The sequence below is a fragment of the Neoarius graeffei genome, chromosome 27 (assembly GCF_027579695.1).
Source record: "Neoarius graeffei isolate fNeoGra1 chromosome 27, fNeoGra1.pri, whole genome shotgun sequence".
Classification (NCBI taxonomy): domain Eukaryota; kingdom Metazoa; phylum Chordata; class Actinopteri; order Siluriformes; family Ariidae; genus Neoarius; species Neoarius graeffei.
The window spans coordinates 55,628,100-55,647,402 of NC_083595.1; the positions used below are offsets into that span (position 1 = coordinate 55,628,100).

At 44.7% G+C, this 19,303-nt stretch overlaps 1 protein-coding gene across 1 annotated transcript; it reads right to left on the bottom strand.

Annotated features, from left to right (window-relative positions):
- Positions 1-822: 822 nt before the first annotated feature.
- Positions 823-16,912, bottom strand: tk2 (thymidine kinase 2). Its single transcript, XM_060911868.1, has 10 exons — positions 16,654-16,912; positions 14,815-14,852; positions 13,997-14,071; positions 8,818-8,871; positions 7,894-7,983; positions 7,679-7,752; positions 7,234-7,322; positions 1,934-2,013; positions 1,745-1,825; positions 823-1,242 (listed from the first exon to the last, which is right to left on the bottom strand). The coding sequence occupies exons 1-10, from the start codon at positions 16,769-16,771 to the stop codon at positions 1,153-1,155; spliced, it is 789 nt and encodes a 262-aa protein (XP_060767851.1). The 5' UTR covers positions 16,772-16,912; the 3' UTR covers positions 823-1,152.
- Between the last annotated feature and the right edge of the window lie 2,391 nt (positions 16,913-19,303).

The following is a 19,303-nucleotide window of genomic DNA, read 5'->3' on the forward strand; positions in this document are numbered from 1 at the left end:
ACAGGATGAAGGGCTGTGTGTGGAATGATTTCTGTGACTTAAACAGAAAAATATATATTAATAATGATATACCAATTCATAGACAAAGGAGGAAAATAAATAATAATATAAAAGAAATAACGAATAACTTTCATTAGAAAAACACAATGATGCAACATTCAACTCCAGCTGGGACTGGATCAGTAAACCACCTGCTGAGCTCACAAACAAACACACCTGAGCCTGGGATTGATCACACACACACTCTCACTCTCTCTCTCTGTGTGGGTTTTTTAGTTACAGACATACAGCTGGGAAAATAAACATATATTAATTAAATGAATTCTGTGGCTGCACTGGTGAGGATTTCTCCCACAGCAACAGTGGAAATCGCTGCTGGATTATTTTTAAAAATGTCAATAAAATGTATAAAATAAATCTACAGAAAAATGTCTGTGTAAAGTTTGTAAAAGTCTTTTAGACAAAAATGTGATGCATTATAATATTTCCTAAACAAACCTCACTCACTGAATCAAACAATCCAAATTTACAAAAAATTGACTGGAATTGAATCAAAATGTAACATCATAAACCAAACTGATTCACTTTCAGTACAAAGATTCATCCATCCATCAGCGCTTATCCTGTTCTACAGGGTCGCAGGCGAGCTGGAGCCTATCCCAGCTGACTACGGGCGAAAGGCGGGGTTCACCCTGGACAAGTCGCCAGGTCATCACAGGGCTGACACATAGACACAGACAACCATTCACACTCACATTCACACCTACGCTCAATTTAGAGTCACCAGTTAACCTAACCTGCATGTCTTTGGACTGTGGGGGAAACCGGAGCACCCGGAGGAAACCCACGCGGACACGGGGAGAACATGCAAACTCCACACAGAAAGGCCCTCGCCGGCCACGGGGCTCGAACCTGGACCTTCTTGCTATGAGGCGACAGCGCTAACCACTACACCACCGTGCCACCAGTACAAAGATTCATAATCCCTAATTATTATTATTGATATTTATTTTTTAACTTATTAAATTGTTTAATATTTAACCCAACACACACACACACACACACACACAATGAGGTTAAAACAGGGCAGGAAACACACAGTTGGATGAAACTCTGCCTCGAGAACTGAATGTGTGTGGAAACAGTTTCTCTTCATGAAGCCCGAGGCACAGTGAAGATCTTCTCTCTGTTCTCCTCATACTGATGGAGCATCTTCTGAAGATCATGATCAGCTGAGATCACCTACACACACACACACACACACACAGAATCTCCTCAAACTGTATAGATTTGTTTTCTTTCTTCTTTCCTGTGAGATCTCTGTAAGTGTAAAGATATTTTTTCACTGCAAATTTTATTTAAACTTTAAGGCCAAACGCTCCAGGTTCAAATCTCGGTGTCCTGAAGTCACAACGTTACACTCCTGCGTCGGAGGAGATCACAGCAGAGTTTCTCAAAATGATAACAGTTATTGGATTCTTGTCAGATTCCATATGAAAAAATGAAAAATAATTCTAATATTTTCCAGATTAAATATGCTTTATGCTAAATATCCTAATTTATGCAAATTTATTGAGATCATGTCTTATTTGTCTTTTTTTTGCACAAGCAAAATTATATTTTAAAAAATACAAAAGAAAAAAGATGTTCTGTCAAGCGACTGGCAAACTGCTGGAAAAAGTTAACTGTAATATCGGATTTATTCTTTTAAAATTAATAATAATAATAATAAATGTGTATTTACCAGAACAGGAGCAGGAACTTTAAATGAGGTTTGATTTATCAGCCAGTTTTCATACAGATGATGAAGAGCCTCCAGGTACTCCTGAATACACACACACACACACACACACATGAGTTACAGGCAAATAAACTCAACAGTAAAGTTGAATTAACAAATAATACACAGGTTGTTTTATTTTTTCACTCGTACCAGTGGAATGACTTTTTCTTCTTCTCTGCATCTCTGCTTCAGACGATCCAAACACTTCTGCGGCGACGTCTGCAGGTACACTGGAGCCACAGAACAACACAGGGTCGGTCTGAGAGACACTTATTCACACGACTATCAACATCAATCTGTAACTGACCCAAAAATAATTATTTTATATTTCTCTTTCTTTCTTTCTTTCTTTCTTTCTTTCTTTCTTTCTTTCTTTCAGTGAACTCTAACAGCACAAGCTGGCTGGCGTTGAGAAGTTTATCACTTGTAGTTGCTTCGTTGGATGAAGTCTGTAATTCTAACTCCTGTACAGTGAGTGATTTTCTCTCGTTAACGCCAGCAGTGAGTGGGCGTGGCTTTGTGCAGGCGTGGGAACGAGAACAAAACCGTCAATGACGGTGTAGCTCACTCCGGCCCCGTGAGAAATCAAATCTGGGTAGAAGTTAAATCCACCCTCAGTACCCCTACCTTCCTGCCAAAAAGAATAAAAATCAGTGAAGAATTGAGACAGAAGAAGTGATTTTTGTGAAATGTGGACGACGCCAGACAACACGCAATGGCGTAACCTGCCTGTCGGCCAGATGAGCTCATAAATACAGCGTTGTTGTACTTCACCAGCTTCACCACTGGAGGTCTGATCTTCACGACTGCAGATTTAACATCACATTCTGATGAAAATCCACATCATCTTCATCATCAGATTCACTCAAATGTAAATGTAGGGACAGCAGCCATGCCCGTAACCATGGCAACCCTTTCACAACCAGTTTGAAACACACCCATCTCTGTACTCAACGCCATGCTTTATCTCCTCCCCTTCCTCTGACTTCCTGTAACGGTATTGGACAGGGAGGATACCTGATACCAGCTACAGTGACGTCACGACTGCTTTAAATCAGCGAGGGAAACAAAATCTCCCTCTCTCTGGCCGTGGATGTCCTCTCTGGTGGACTCCACATGTGAAAGAGAGAAGCCGATGCATTTGGCGCTACAGAACGACAGAGAACAAAGAACCAGCTATTGATACCGGACTTTCACCAAAGTTCAATGTGCTTGACCTTTGCGGAGTTGTAATAATAATAATAAGTTGTAATAATAATTGAACTCCAGGCGACCGGCTCCCTCTGCCCCCTTTTCTCCAACATCGACGAAATTATAAGCAAGACTCTCTCTAGATCATCGGGCGCCCGACGAGACGCCGAGGGTCTCCAGCTGACAAGCTGCGGAAGGAGCAAAACCGTCTTCACTCCAGATCTGCGTTCCGCACTATCTCGGATCAGAAGGCTCACTTCAGTACCGTCTCCCCCCGGATAACAGAAGGCTCACTTCAGTTGCTAATAAGCGCGATCACCCCGAGTAAGGGACAAAGCCGTCTTCTTCCCGAATCGGAGAAGGCACACTTCCAATCGCTAATGAGTAAGGCTGGCATCTGGGCAAAGTTTGTTAGTTTTACTTGTAGCTAGTTAACGTGAACAGTGTTGTTTATTTGAATTCATTTATGATTTAAATGTACGCATTTTGATTCACATGACAGTCGGTCTTAGACTGCGTGTTGTTGATTTACTTTGTTTAAGATCTGTTTAGTTAGATTGTGCATGCACTCTCTCTCTCTCTCTCTCTCTCTCGCTTTTTAACCGAGGCTAGTTCAAACTCCAGATTCCTTTGTCTTAATTTTCGTGTTCTCTCCTTGTAGGCGCGGCCGGGCACGGCTCGTACATTCCATTCGCATTCCACACACACACCCACGTGATTTCCCCTATCACATTTTAACATCCACTCGCCCCATTACTTCTGATCACCATTAGTGCCTCAATTATCACACACTACTGATTCTTATTTGTATATATTTTGTATATATTGCATCATCATTTATATTGAATTATTCCTTGGCTGCTATTGTTGCTATATCTGATCAGTATTAGTTTGCTAATTCCTGTCAGCTATTTCAATAAATACAGTGTTTCCGCTATGTACAATTGGCCGCGGCGGGCTGCCGCACCTTGATTTTTGCCGCCGCACCTTCAGGAATTCCTGAAGGGGGGCCGTGGCCCGGGTAACTTTTGAAAATTATTTTTGAAAATTATTTTAAAAAATAGGCTAAACCAATATTTTTTGACATTGAGCGGACTCGAGCCTGGCATGAACCACTCCGACGCGCTATAATGACACCAATCTATCACCAGCCAATCAGGAGACTTAATCAAACGCATCCCCGCCCACAAATCTATAACCAGCCAATCAGGAGACTTAATCAAACGCATCCCCCGCCCACCAATCTATCACCAGCCAATCAGAAGACTTAATCAAACGCATCTCCCGCCCACTTGTGTCCGCGTCTGAGACGTTGAATTTTCACAGAAGGAGGGAAGAAGTTGACTGAGGTAAGACTGTGTGATAAATTAACGAACGAATAAGAGAGGAATTTCAACATATAGGGCTGAAGTTTATTACCGTTAAATAAGCATTGCTTGTACAGTAGCGTTATGTCATTACAACGTTGACCCACTTTTAACGTGCCGAGTACCAACTGTAGCCGCTAACATGCTAATTAGCTTGCTGTCAAAAGTGCAAAGACCTTAAATTGCTCTGTGTAAATTAGAAAATGGCGCAACTTCCTCTGCAGCCGTCAACTCAACTTGTCGTGAGTTTTGAGCCGATCACAGCAGGGCAGCACTGTGGCCTGAGGTAAAACAGGATAGTTTTAGTTTGTTTAAATTACAAAAATGAGTAACCCAATGACTGTCTCATATAGAGATCTTGCAGTCACGTGACCGGAAAGTACACAACCGCCATCTTGTCGGTCAAAAACACCGCTGAATACTGCTGCACTCGTGTACAGAATGGATCAATTTCAACCGACGGACTACACGGCTCATTTTTCTAATGAACAGATAACTAGATATATGTCTAAAATAAACGATCTACAGATTAGTGACCCTTATGGCTTTCCGGACGGAGTTTTCACGACCGGATTTTGAACTGCCAGCGGAATACCCGGACGTGTATAATTACCTCATCAACTTTCCCTCGGTGTTCAGTGGTGAAGCACTGCGTGCTTATAAATCTCTGGACAGTTATCTTTACAGAAATTCAGGATTTGTCAGTGACTCAGATGTGGCATCTTGTAAACAAGAATCCTCATTGGATGGGTAAGTCACTTAAGTATTGAGTATAGCACTGACCAGCCGATTATAGAATAGAATAAGGTAATTCCAAATCGTCCGTGTTGTTTACATGGATCTGGCGTTGGAGAGGTAGAGGCTTGGCAGTGGAGGTTTGAGTAGCTGTTTTCTGAGCTTAGTCAACAGGCTGGCTCTACAGCTTCGCTTTTGCTTCGGCTCCCGGCACCGCCTCCTTCGCTTTGCTTCCGATAACAATCCACGGAGACCCCGCTGGTCTCGCTATCTCGTCCGGAATGTTTTTTTTTTTTTTTCTCGTCCGGAATGTTGTGCATGCGATGGAAATCACTACAAACCGTCATTTTCTGCTGGAAACCAATGTCCAGTAAGTCCATACGGTTGTAGTGGATATTGAAGTCCGGTACAGACGAACAACACGCAAAAATACACACAAAAAACATAAAAAACGTGCACAGGTAGGGAGGGCTTGTAGCCGCAGCCGTTGTAGTAGAATTGTATATAGTAGGGTTTTCCAGAAGAAAAGGTAGAAGTAGAAGCAGAAGTAAAAGCAGAAGTAGAAGCAGAAGACGGAATATGGCGTTTGACCGACAAGATGGCGTCTGTCACAATCTGGATTGGCTGTGACGTCACATGCAAGTGCTCCATACTCTTCATATACTCACACTGTTTAAGTAATGCAATAAAACGAATCTTTAAAAGTGGAATTTACTCAAACTGTTTGCACAGAATGAACTTTGGGGTTAACAGTGTAATAGTGTTGCAGTGTTCTGCAAATTTACAATTTAATATTTCAGATATTGAGACATGAAAGTGCTATTTTAAAAAATAAAAGGTCAGAAATGTTTTCTTTGTCGTCTATTTAGTTCATTTTATTTCCTCAATAATTTTCCTTGATTGAGAAATGGGTCTGGGCTCTTATGGGTTAATCAGTAGCCTGCATGCTAGTATATGTTCCATTTACAGTCAAACATTTTGATGAACTCCAGGATCAATTTTGATTAATCAAAAATCTGCGTAGTAGTACAGTCTGAAGATGCTCTCGCACATTCGGTGTCAATTGAACAAAAATTATGGGAGGATGTAGGTTTAAGTTTTACAATTTTTGAAGTGGGTGATGGATTGATAAGTTTAGATGTGTTCAAAATTTTCTTATCTTCAGACATAATATTGTAGATGTTTCTTTACCTGCTTGATAGTTTTGACCGGGACTCCAATCTTCCTCAGAAGAGTCATTAGTCCTTAAATTAAATTCATTATAGACATGAACTTAAAATCATTGTTTTATTTTATGGCCTCGGTGCCCTGGCTTTTGGCCTTCGTGCCCTCGGCATCAGCAGAGCGTTCGCTTTCCACACTTCGTCGACTGAAATCATACCTCCGATCCACAATGACACAAAAGAGACCGAATGACTTGATGAACTGCCATATTCACCGTGACATTCTGGAACAAACTGACATGACAGCCATCGCAAAGGAGTTCGTGCAGGCCAATGACAGACGCAGGCAGGCCTTTGGGAAGTTTTAAGTGTAAGTCATTGGTTACTTCTATTAGCACCGCCGAGTGCACTGCTTCCTCTGTTTTCAGTGTTTCTATACTGCATTGGTACTGATACAAGCAAGTTGTTTAAGTTGAGTTAGCCTACTACCGAGGTGCTTTTGTTGTGTACTGTTGGCTGTTTTAGCATTTTATTCTGCGCAGTTATGTGCTGGCATGTTGTGGGCTAAAGTCATGACCGATGGATTAATCTATGGATAGCCTTCTGTGCTGTTGGCTGTTTTTATCCTCGTACTGGGGTGGGACGTCTGAGCGCAGGTCTTGCCACCGCACCTTCAAACATTTTCTAGGGGAAACACTGAAATAGTATCTTTGGAATAAACTGTGTCCTGTTTATTGTCACAATATTCACTGAGTGCCAACCTCTGCCAAGAAAAGAACTCTAATTGCCTTCGCCCATTCCGTTAATGAATTTATGAGACTGATTCCTTTTTACATAAGAATGATTAGATTGATTTTAATAGTTTAGCTATAACCTATTAGATACACTAATTAATGATTAATTAATTTATGAGACTGATTTGGTAAGTCTGTTGTACCTACATAAATGAGGAATAATAAATAACAAGGCTTTAAATGTTTAAGTGTGAACTCACCGATCAGATCGATAGGAATGGAGATGTTAGTGATGATCCACTCAAACCACTCGCTCAGGACGGTGTAGTCCACCTCAGGCATCTTCCCACTGTTCACACACACACACACACACACGTAAAACACACAGAGTTGTTTAGTCTCATGAAATTAACGTTAATCTTTTCAACTGTAAATACAAACATACACAACTGTACAATAAAGAACGAAATAAATAAACTGACACAGATAAAGATTAAACAAATAAATACATGAAATAAACAGATATATACATAAAATAAATAAGAAAGACAGAAAGAATAAGTGTTTGTATTTATTATATCCTGTTCCTGATGCTCGCTCATTCCGCAGTTCTGTTTATTGAGACGTTCAGAAATCTTTACACTTCACTTGAAAGCGAGTTGTTTAAAATGAGATTTTTATTGGAAATAAATCGGACTTATTGACCTGTTATACAAATTCTCCACAAATATGTACTTTGCGCTGTACAGAGATCTCTCCATCATCCTGACAGGCGCCGTCTGTGCAGAAAAATATAAATATAATAATCAGTGCAGTTACAACAGCATCAGCCAGAGACAGTAATTTCACACCAACACACTGAACTGAGGGGAAACTAAAACACCGGTGCGTAAAAGACGTGAAACAGGAACGAAGCGTACGACTGTGGACAGGTGAAGGTCGAGGAGAGTGAGCTGAACGTAGGTCTGCAGTGTGAGACCCCACCTCGCCGGGTCCTCGTACATCAGAGCCTGCAGGGGAGCGCACACACACACACACACACACACACACACACACACACACTGACATCATCATCATCATCATCATCATCCACTCTACTCCTTTAATGGAGTCTAAATCTGAAATAAATTCAGTCACTATCACACAGGAACAGCTGGACGGAGAGCTGATCTCCCTCCGATCTCCCACCCAGTGCAGTGTAACTCGCTGCTATTATTCATCATGAACGATAAAGATTTTCAGCGTTCAGTCGATCGCCGCTCTGGGAGACTGAGAGTTAAACCCATGCAGCCTCCATCACAGCACATACTAATAAAAACATAAATAAACTTCCCAAAACGCTCAAATTTAAAACCTTGAGCTATTTTAGCGCTGCAGTGTTCAGAAATATTTCTGAGTGAACATCATTACGTTCCTCACATTCACAGACTCTAACAAGGAGGTGAAAAGTTCTCGGCGTCCCGCAGAGCGTTTCTGAAACGTGCCGCATGTTGAAGATTAAAACCCTTCGTTAACCTGCTTCAGGACGGCGCAGCTGATGAACTGCACTGATCTCCAGGCTGATTATTATATTATAATCCTGACGCCGGGTTTCTGCGCTGCATCTTTACTCCGGAGAAATTCCTCACTCTTTAGATTTAAATCTCCTGAATGCAGTTCAGACCTCAATCAGACAGACAGCTGGGGTCGCGACCCTGCACTCCACCGCAACGAAATCAACACACCGCTTACATCATCACTCAAATCTACTTCACACAGCAAATCTAACCATTCATCATTACTGATTCATTATTAATTATTACTTGTTAATATTCATTATGAATGGTTAATAATTCATATCTCACCAGGGGATTGTGTCCGCGAACATTTCTCCATTTGGAAAGCGGCTCAGTGAGAACCTGAGAGAGGGTCAGAGTTCAGGAGACACATTTACACCAAATACAGAAACTCTCTCACATACCCCGACCCATCACCTGCCCCTCCCTCATACCCCGACCCATCACCTGCCCCTCCCTCATACCCCGACCCATCACCTGCCCCTCCCTCAGACCCCGACCCATCACCTGCCCCTCCCTCATACCCCGACCCATGACCTGCCCCTCCCTCATACCCCGACCCATGACCTGCCCCTCCCTCATACCCCGACCCATGACCTGCCCCTCCCTCATACCCCGACCCATGACCTGCCCCTCCCTCATACCCCGACCCATGACCTGCCCCTCCCTCATACCCCGACCCATGACCTGCCCCTCCCTCATACCCCGACCCATGACCTGCCCCTCCCTCATACCCCGACGCATCACCTGCCCCTCCCTCATACCCCGACGCATCACCTGCCCCTCCCTCATACCCCGACGCATCACCTGCCCCTCCCTCATACCCCGACCCATCACCTGCCCCTCCCTCATACCCCGACCCATCACCTGCCCCTCCCTCATACCCCGACGCATCACCTGCCCCTCTCACATACCCCGACCCATCACCTGCCCCTCCCTCATACCCCGACGCATCACCTGCCCCTCTCACATACCCCGACCCATCACCTGCCCCTCCCTCATACCCCGACCCATGACCTGCCCCTCCCTCATACCCCGACCCATGACCTGCCCCTCCCTCATACCCCGACCCATGACCTGCCCCTCCCTCATACCCCGACCCATGACCTGCCCCTCCCTCATACCCCGACGCATCACCTGCCCCTCCCTCATACCCCGACGCATCACCTGCCCCTCCCTCATACCCCGACCCATCACCTGCCCCTCCCTCATACCCCGACGCATCACCTGCCCCTCCCTCATACCCCGACCCATCACCTGCCCCTCCCTCATACCCCGACCCATCACCTGCCCCTCCCTCATACCCCGACCCATCACCTGCCCCTCCCTCATACCCCGACCCATCACCTGCCCCTCTCACATACCCCGACCCATCACCTGCCCCTCCCTCATACCCCGACCCATCACCTGCCCCTCCCTCATACCCCGACCCATGACCTGCCCCTCCCTCATACCCCGACGCATCACCTGCCCCTCCCACATACCCCGACCCATCACCTGCCCCTCCCTCATACCCCGACCCATCACCTGCCCCTCCCTCATACCCCGACCCATCACCTGCCCCTCCCTCATACCCCGACCCATCAGCTGCCCCTCTCACATACCCCGACCCATCACCTGCCCCTCCCTCATACCCCGACCCATCACCTGCCCCTCCCTCATACCCCGACCCATCACCTGCCCCTCCCTCATACCCCGACGCATCACCTGCCCCTCTCACATACCCCGACCCATCACCTGCCCCTCCCTCATACCCCGACGCATCACCTGCCCCTCTCACATACCCCGACCCATCACCTGCCCCTCCCTCATACCCCGACCCATCACCTGCCCCTCTCACATACCCCGACCCATCACCTGCCCCTCTCACATACCCCGACCCATCACCTGCCCCTCCCTCATACCCCGACCCATCACCTGCCCCTCCCTCATACCCCGACCCATCACCTGCCCCTCCCTCATACCCCGACCCATCACCTGCCCCTCCCTCATACCCCGACCCATCACCTGCCCCTCCCTCATACCCCGACCCATCACCTGCCCCTCCCTCATACCCCGACCCATCACCTGCCCCTCCCTCATACCCCGACCCATCACCTGCCCCTCCCTCATACCCCGACGCATCACCTGCCCCTCTCACATACCCCGACCCATCACCTGCCCCTCCCTCATACCCCGACGCATCACCTGCCCCTCTCACATACCCCGACCCATCACCTGCCCCTCCCTCATACCCCGACCCATCACCTGCCCCTCCCTCATACCCCGACCCATCACCTGCCCCTCCCTCATACCCCGACCCATCACCTGCCCCTCTCACATACCCCGACCCATCACCTGCCCCTCTCACATACCCCGACCCATCACCTGCCCCTCCCTCATACCCCGACCCATCACCTGCCCCTTCACATACAACCCTGATTCCAAAAAAGTTGGAACAAAGTACAAATTGTAAATAAAAACGGAATGCAATGATGTGGAAGTTTCAAAATTCCATATTTTATTCAGGCGGCACGGTGGTGTAGCGGTTAGCGCTGTCGCCTCACAGCAAGAAGGTCCTGGGTTCGAGCCCCGTGGCCGGCGAGGGCCTTTCTGTGCGGAGTTTGCATGTTCTCCCCGTGTCCGCGTGGGTTTCCTCCGGGTGCTCCGGTTTCCCCCACAGTCCAAAGACATGCAGGTTAGGTTAACTGGTGACTCTAAATTGAGCGTAGGTGTGAATGTGAGTGTGAATGGTTGTCTGTGTCTATGTGTCAGCCCTGTGATGACCTGGCGACTTGTCCAGGGTGAACCCCGCCTTTCACCCGTAGTCAGCTGGGATAGGATCCAGCTCGCCTGCGACCCTGTAGAACAGGATAAAGCGGCTACAGATAATGAGATGAGATATTTTATTCAGAATAGAACATAGATGACATATCAAATGTTTAAACTGAGAAAATGTATCATTTAAAGAGAAAAATTAGGTGATTTTAAATTTCATGACAACAACACATCTCAAAAAAGTTGGGACAAGGTCATGTTTCCCACTGTGAGACATCCCCTTTTCTCTTTACAACAGTCTGTAAACGTCTGGGGACTGAGGAGACAAGTTGCTCAAGTTTAGGGATAGGAATGTTAACCCATTCTTGTCTAATGTAGGATTCTAGCTGCTCAACTGTCTTAGGTCTTTTTTGTCGTATCTTCCGTTTTATGATGCGCCAAATGTTTTCTATGGGTGAAAGATCTGGACTGCAGGCTGGCCAGTTCAGTACCCGGACCCTTCTTCTATGCAGCCATGATGCTGTAATTGATGCAGTATGTGGTTTGGCATTGTCATGTTGGAAAATGCAAGGTCTTCCCTGAAAGAGACGTCGTCTGGATGGGAGCATATGTTGCTCTAGAACCTGGATATACCTTTCAGCATTGATGGTGTCTTTCCAGATGTGTAAGCTGCCCATGCCACACGCACTAATGCAACCCCATACCATCAGAGATGCAGGCTTCTGAACTGAGCGCTGATAACAACTCGGGTCGTCCTTCTCCTCTTTAGTCCGAATGACACGGCGTCCCTGATTTCCATAAAGAACTTTACATTTTGATTCGTCTGACCACAGAACAGTTTTCCACTTTGCCACAGTCCATTTTAAATGAGCCTTGGCCCAGAGAAGACGTCTGCGCTTCTGGATCATGTTTAGATACGGCTTCTTCTTTGAACTATAGAGTTTTAGCTGGCAACGGCGGATGGCACGGTGAATTGTGTTCACAGATAATGTTCTCTGGAAATATTCCTGAGCCCATTTTGTGATTTCCAATACAGAAGCATGCCTGTATGTGATGCAGTGCCGTCTAAGGGCCCGAAGATCACGGGCACCCAGTATGGTTTTCCGGCCTTGACCCTTATGCACAGAGATTCTTCCAGATTCTCTGAATCTTTTGATGATATTATGCACTGTAGATGATGATATGTTCAAACTCTTTGCAATTTTACACTGTTGAACTCCTTTCTGATATTGCTCCACTATTTGTCGGCGCAGAATTAGGGGGATTGGTGATCCTCTTCCCATCTTTACTTCTGAGAGCCGCTGCCACTCCAAGATGCTCTTTTTATACCCAGTCATGTTAATGACCTATTGCCAATTGACCTAATGAGTTGCGATTTGGTCCTCCAGCTGTTCCTTTTTTGTACCTTTAACTTTTCCAGCCTCTTATTGCCCCTGTCCCAACTTTTTTGAGATGTGTTGCTGTCATGAAATTTCAAATGAGCCAATATTTGGCATGAAATTTCAAAATGTCTCACTTTCGACATTCGATATGTTGTCTATGTTCTATTGTGAATACAATATCAGTTTTTGAGATTTGTAAATTATTGCATTCCGTTTTTATTTACAATTTGTACTTTGTCCCAACTTTTTTGGAATCGGGGTTGTACCTTGAACCCTCATCTGCCCCTCCCTTCGCCTCCTCACCTCCCTCCCCTTCTCTCGCACCCCAACCCCTCCCCCGCTGAATGCAGCAGTGTATGAATCAGACTGTCTTTAATCGCCCCTTCCTCACACAGTGATCGTCTCTTTACAGCAGGAAAACCAGCTGCACTGATCTCACACTCGCTGGAATAAACACTGGAGTGTGACACTGTTGTCCCTTTTCCACCAAAGCAGTTCCAGGGCTGGTTCGGGGCCGGTGCTTAGTTTGGAACCGGGTTTTCTGTTTCCACTGAAAGAACTGGCTCTGGGGCCAGAAAAACCGGTTCCAGGCTAGCACCAACTCTCTGCTGGGCCAGAGGAAAGAACCGCTTATGTCAGCAGGGGGGGGAGCGGAGTTGTTAAGACCAACAACAATAACAAGACCGCGAAAGATCGCCATTTTTAAGCGACGAGAAGCAGCAGCTGTACAAACGCAAAGTCATCCATTATTATTATTATTGTTGTTGTTGCTGCTTCTTCCGTGTTGTTTTTGCTTCGATATTCGCGCTAAGGTTTATGCAAACGTAGTGACGTTACTGACGTATACAGCGACGTAACTGACGTATACAGCGACGTAACTGACGTGTCTTCCTTTAGCACCGCGAGCTATGGAAAAGCAAACTGGTTCTCAGCTGGCTCGCGAGTTGAACGAGTTGTGAACCAGCACTGGAACTGATTTGGTGGAAAAGAGGCATGTGTGATGGTTTCAGCCACATGTTCCTCCTGACCAGTCACTCAGGTGTGTTGGAACTTCAGGTCTTTCCATTTAGCAGAGCAACCTTTCACACCTGCCCTGCCCTGCCCCGCCCTACCTCGCCCTGCAGTGTCTATCTGACTTTCTGAAGATGTCAGAAGTCTGTTTTAACACCCGAGTGATTGGTTTTACTTTTCCTCATACTGCACGCTCACTTCTGTCTGACCTCCAACAGCAGCACACACCCAGGTGAGGCAGGTGAGGCATGTAAACAGAGGCAGGGTGAGTTATTTCCCCACGGTTTCCCCTCCTGCTGTCAGTTCAGTGTTTTTACCTCGATGCTGCTGGTTTTGCTGAAATACTCCAGACACGTCGTCTTTCCGCTCGCGATGTTTCCCTCAATGCAAATCTGACAAAATAAAACACCACCCTCAGCTTCATCTCCCTCCAGAAACAGATTTAATCAACATCCAGTGAAAGTGTGACTCTGCGCTTCTCCGGCTGTGTGACGGAACCGTGAGGCTGCTCTCCAGCAGGGTTTTATTTACACTGAGAAAAGTTCACAGTGAGAACGAGTTCACGCTGAACTCCTGGAGTGTACGACGGATCGATTCTGGCTCAGTCTGAGAGTGACGTCATTAACACAGGAGTCTTTCTTCAGAGTTTATAACATTATCATTACAGTGTTATTAACAGTACATTAATAAATGAGAGAATGAACGGCTTCATACTGCAGTGAAGCTGCAGGACCGAGATCACTAATCAGATAATAATAATTACTGCAGGGATTCTGGCTGGTTTTGGGTTTGAGGCTTAACGATAACCTTCTGCATCTGATGAGAAACATGACGATAATCTTTACTTTCACCTCAGAGTTCATCATCCTGCTGAATTCACACATTTACTGCAGCTGTGTCGTGACTTTCAGTAACCAATTACAGATTTCTCTCATGTAGATGATGATTTTTTTGGAAAAAGAAGGCGTCTGGTCCAGAATATTTAAACGACCCACTTTCTGTACTCGGATATTGTTTGTAAATATTCGGAAATGAGACACTTCTGAAAATGAGAACAGGAAGTGACATGACCAGTCTATCCAATGAAGTGTTCAGAGCTGAAAGGTCTCCTGTCAGTGTTTTCAGATGAACTCACCACTGGTTTCTTGTCCTCGCCATCACGGACCAGTTTCCCTTGAGAAGAAGACAACATCATGAAACAAGCTGAAGTCAGATCAGCTGCAGCTCTCAGGCAGAAGTGAGAGGATTTAGGAAGAAAACAAGTGTAAAGCACAAACACAAACACTGAGCCTCGAACGGGGTAGGAGAGAAAAAAAACAGATTCAAGAATAACGGGTTAATTAAAAAAAGCAGAAAACAAGTGATGCAGAGAGGAGTGACCGATGGACATGTGTTCACGACAACACCACAAAGACAATAAAGAGCTCATTAACACATGCGGCAGTAAGAAGTGAGAGGGACTGTTAAAACTGTATGTTTCACTGAGTATCTACAGAACCAGCCTCAGTTCTTCTGGACACTTTCACAGTCCCACGCGCCTCTTCCTGCTGCAGTAAACCCCGAGCTGCCTTTCCCGACAGAATCGCTGGAACAGTCGCTTTCCTTTTTACACGCCTGACTTTCTGTCCTGAGACTCAGGAAAACATGTGCACGCTTTCTAAAACACGTGTGGCGGTTTTTTTCAACCCAAATGCTGGGTTGAGGCTGTTGGGTCATTTTACTGGTTATTTTAACTCATTCTGGGATGTTATCTGTCACCAGCTGCTGGATTGTTTTCTACATGGCATTTTTAGAGTGCTACTGAAGTACATGATTTATAGAAGTTTTCCAAAAAGATTAGAGAAAATCTTAAACCTAGTTTTATTTGTCTGCTTGTCTCAGCTCTGCGCAGCATCACTGGCAGCTTCCTCCTGTCTCACTGAAGCTGATGCCTGTTGCAGCTGGATATCCAAAACAAGCAGAACACAGCAGTCAGAAGGAACGAGATATTAAAACTTAATAATGACCAAACAAGTGGCCTTCTGTTACCTAAAAGTTCACGGATATGAAGTATGTTGAGGAATGCAAAAACGATACAAACAAAAACTCGTCCATCAAGTTCATCTCTTTAGAATTCCACCTACATAATTTGACTTGAAAATCGAGTCAGTCCTCCTCTGTCATTTCCTCTTCTGCATACATAATTACAAGATACAGAAAAAGCGTACTGGCTTTTTGTGTGTGTTTGTTTTAGTTTCATTTTTATCCCACAAAAAAGTGGGGAATAGAATCGTGTTTCAGTGAAAGTGGGGTTCTTGCGCCAGCCCCGTCTCCCCCGGGTGTGACGCCTGTTCCTGTGAAGCGTCTCTTATGTAATATACTGCTTTATTTACTGACATACAAACATTGTTCTGTAACATTTAATTTTGTGCTGGAAAACTGATGTTTGGAATCTAAAATGCTGTTGTACAAAATCCATCATGTCAAAGTCATCAAATAAAAATCTAAAACAAAATTTGTTGTCAAAAAACAAAACAGGGTACCGAAGACTTTTACACAGACCTGTATATATGTACTTTTTTAGATTTCTTTTGAATTGATGAGACTCAATTTAAATTCAAAGGCACTTTATTTAATTATTAAAACATTTTAGGATAAAAATAATGATTAATCAGATCAATAATCACAATAAGCATCAAATACAATCATTACAATATTACTGTATATTAGTAAACCTGCTATATTATAATAAAAAATTATGGCAAAACAAATTATTTTTAAATGTAATGTTCAACAATACTAATATAAAAATTGCATAATTAAATAATTTTAAATGTTAATAATAAATGTACAGTGAGTGAATGCAGAAGAAAATGAGGCTGAAACCTGATTAAGAGTTTCATTAGAGACCGGATATTCCTTCTTTTTTTAATTAGGGTTCAGGCGCCCGAAACAAAATGTAATAATAATAATAATAATAATAATAATCACTGACCTGTCCTGTTGGTGTGGAATCCGCGACTCTTCGGATGTCGGAATAAAGTCTGAAACACATTCCCAGCTGGACATCTGGACCAAAAAGGGGCTCCGAACCTCTTCATCAGCCTCAACATCTCTGTCCATTACAGCACACACACACACAGATACACACACACACACAAATACACACACACACACAAATAAATACACACACGCACACACACAGAGCAGCAGTTAAAGAGAACGCGCCTGAGCACACACTTCCGGGTTGTGCGTAAAAGCATCGCGCGTGTAAACGTCATCGGTCCGCGACAACAAAGTAAAAGCGCAGAGTATCAAAGAGAGATGTGGAAGTTTCACCCGCCGCCCGCTCTCTCTCTCTCTCTCTCTGCGCTTTAGAACACGCAAACCCCGCACAGAAGGGCCTCTCCGGCCGCGGGACTCGAACCCGGACCGCCTTGCTGTGAGGCGACAGCGCTGACCACTACACCCCCGACCACTACACCCCCGTGCCGCCCCTTTTAGCTCTTACAATAATAATAATAATAATCTTTTAAAACAAACGATAATTTTAAAATGATGCACTAATACTATTCAATTATTTAATAATGAATATTTCACGTCCTTCTAACTTTTGTCTGCCATTTCCTGAATTAAAGTTAAAATCTAATTCTGGTTTTGAGGTCTAAAATGTAAACTGTTTCAGCTCGTGAAGGGCCCAGTTTTCTCACATTCCATTCTGTAAATCTTCCAGGATGATGTGTCGTGGACATGAACTGACTTCAGTAGAACACTCAAATAACCTTTAACACTCATGGAATTAGATTAGATTAGATTAGATTAGATTAGATTAGATTAGATTAGATGAGAACTTTATTGATCCCTTTGGGCGGGTTCCCTCAGGGAAATTAAGATTCCAGCTGCATCATTACAGATAAACAGAGAAAAGAAATGGAGAAAAAACTTCTAGACAAATTAAAATAAATTAAGTATTTACAAATATAAAAAGAATAAGATATGGGGAAGAGAGGAAGGGGGGAGAAGTGGGGTTAGGGTAAGTGTGTGTGGGGGGGCAGGAGAGATATTGCACATTATATTGCACATTGTCCGGTATTGCTTATTGTCAGGCTCGGCTACTGCTCCTTCCCGTCCTATGTCCTCCTGTTACCCCCCCCCCCCCCCCCCCCCCCCCCCCAGAGAGGAGTTGGCTGGTTGAACCAATTGAAGAAGGTGGTGTTTACATTAGACCGTATCAGCGGATCATCAGATTAACGTTTTTAAAATGATTCGCGTGCACACAGCAACGCCAATACACGATTCACGTGCACACAGCAACGCCAATACACGGATACGCTCAGCTCCGCAGGCATCCTGCGCTCCAAATCACTCCGCCCTGAACAGCGAGTGCCCTCTGGAGGGTGCGCACTCCGGCCCTGCGCAGCTCACAGAGTGCGCAAGTGAAGGACACGAGCAGTGATTTGGGACAAATATCAGGAAGTGAAAGTCTGCGCTGTTTTTCAGCAGTCACGTCACATGACCAACATGGCATGACCAACGCCAGCGAATCAGGAAGGTGGATGTCACAGTGATGTTGTCCAATGACGACGTCAGCTAGAGCTCAGCACAGCGTATCCTCGTTCCTCAATGTTTACACAGCACCGGATCAGATACGAACTGGGTTGAATACGTGGGCCCTGGCGGATTCAAGTTGTTCCGTCTGTGGAGTCGTTTCCCAGCGTTTTAATGTGAACGGACAGTGCATCCGCAACGAAAACGAGACGGATACGGTCTAATGTAAACACCACCGAAGTCATTCAACTCGTTCGCCCTCTCCACTGTCCCCTCAACGACTCTGGTCTTTGTATTGTGGCCTGTGATGGTTTTCACACCATCCCAGACCTCCCTCATGCTGTTCTTCTTCAGCTTCTGCTCCACCTTTCTCCTGTAGCTGTCCTGTAGTATTAATACTTTGTAATATTCATTTATCGTTCAGCTCATGCTGATGGAGTGATGCTTGTGTGACAGAGGCACAGTTATGAGGTTGCCAGATGAGTGATGAACAATTCCTTTCCTATCCAGTTCCTTCAGAGAATTTACCTGCAATAACAGAAACATAAAACTCTAAAATTCTCTGTGAGAATATTTTTGACATTGTGGAAGGTTTGTATCAGAGCGTGTGCACTTTTATAGCAGTCCAGGTTTTTGGATTCATGTTGTTTTGGTGTGGATTTAAGACGCATGATTATTGTGTTAAATTAGGTTTAATCTCATGAACAGTAAACATTTTGCGATGTTTTATCTGAAGACAGATTCATCAGCTGCCTGCTATACATTCTGACAGATTTCCTCATTTCCTATTTCTACAACCCCAGTTCCAAAAAAGTTGGGACAAAGTACAAATTGTAAATAAAAACGGAATGCAATAATTTACAAATCTCAAAAACTGATATTGTATTCACAATAGAACGTAGACAACATATCAAATGTCGAAAGTGAGACATTTTGAAATTTCATGCCAAATATTGGCTCATTTGAAATTTCATGACAGCAACACATCTCAAAAAAGTTGGGACAGGGGCAATAAAAGGCTGGAAAAGTTAAAGTTACAAAAAAGGAACAGCTGGAGGACCAAATTGCAACTCATTAGGTCAATTGGCAATAGGTCA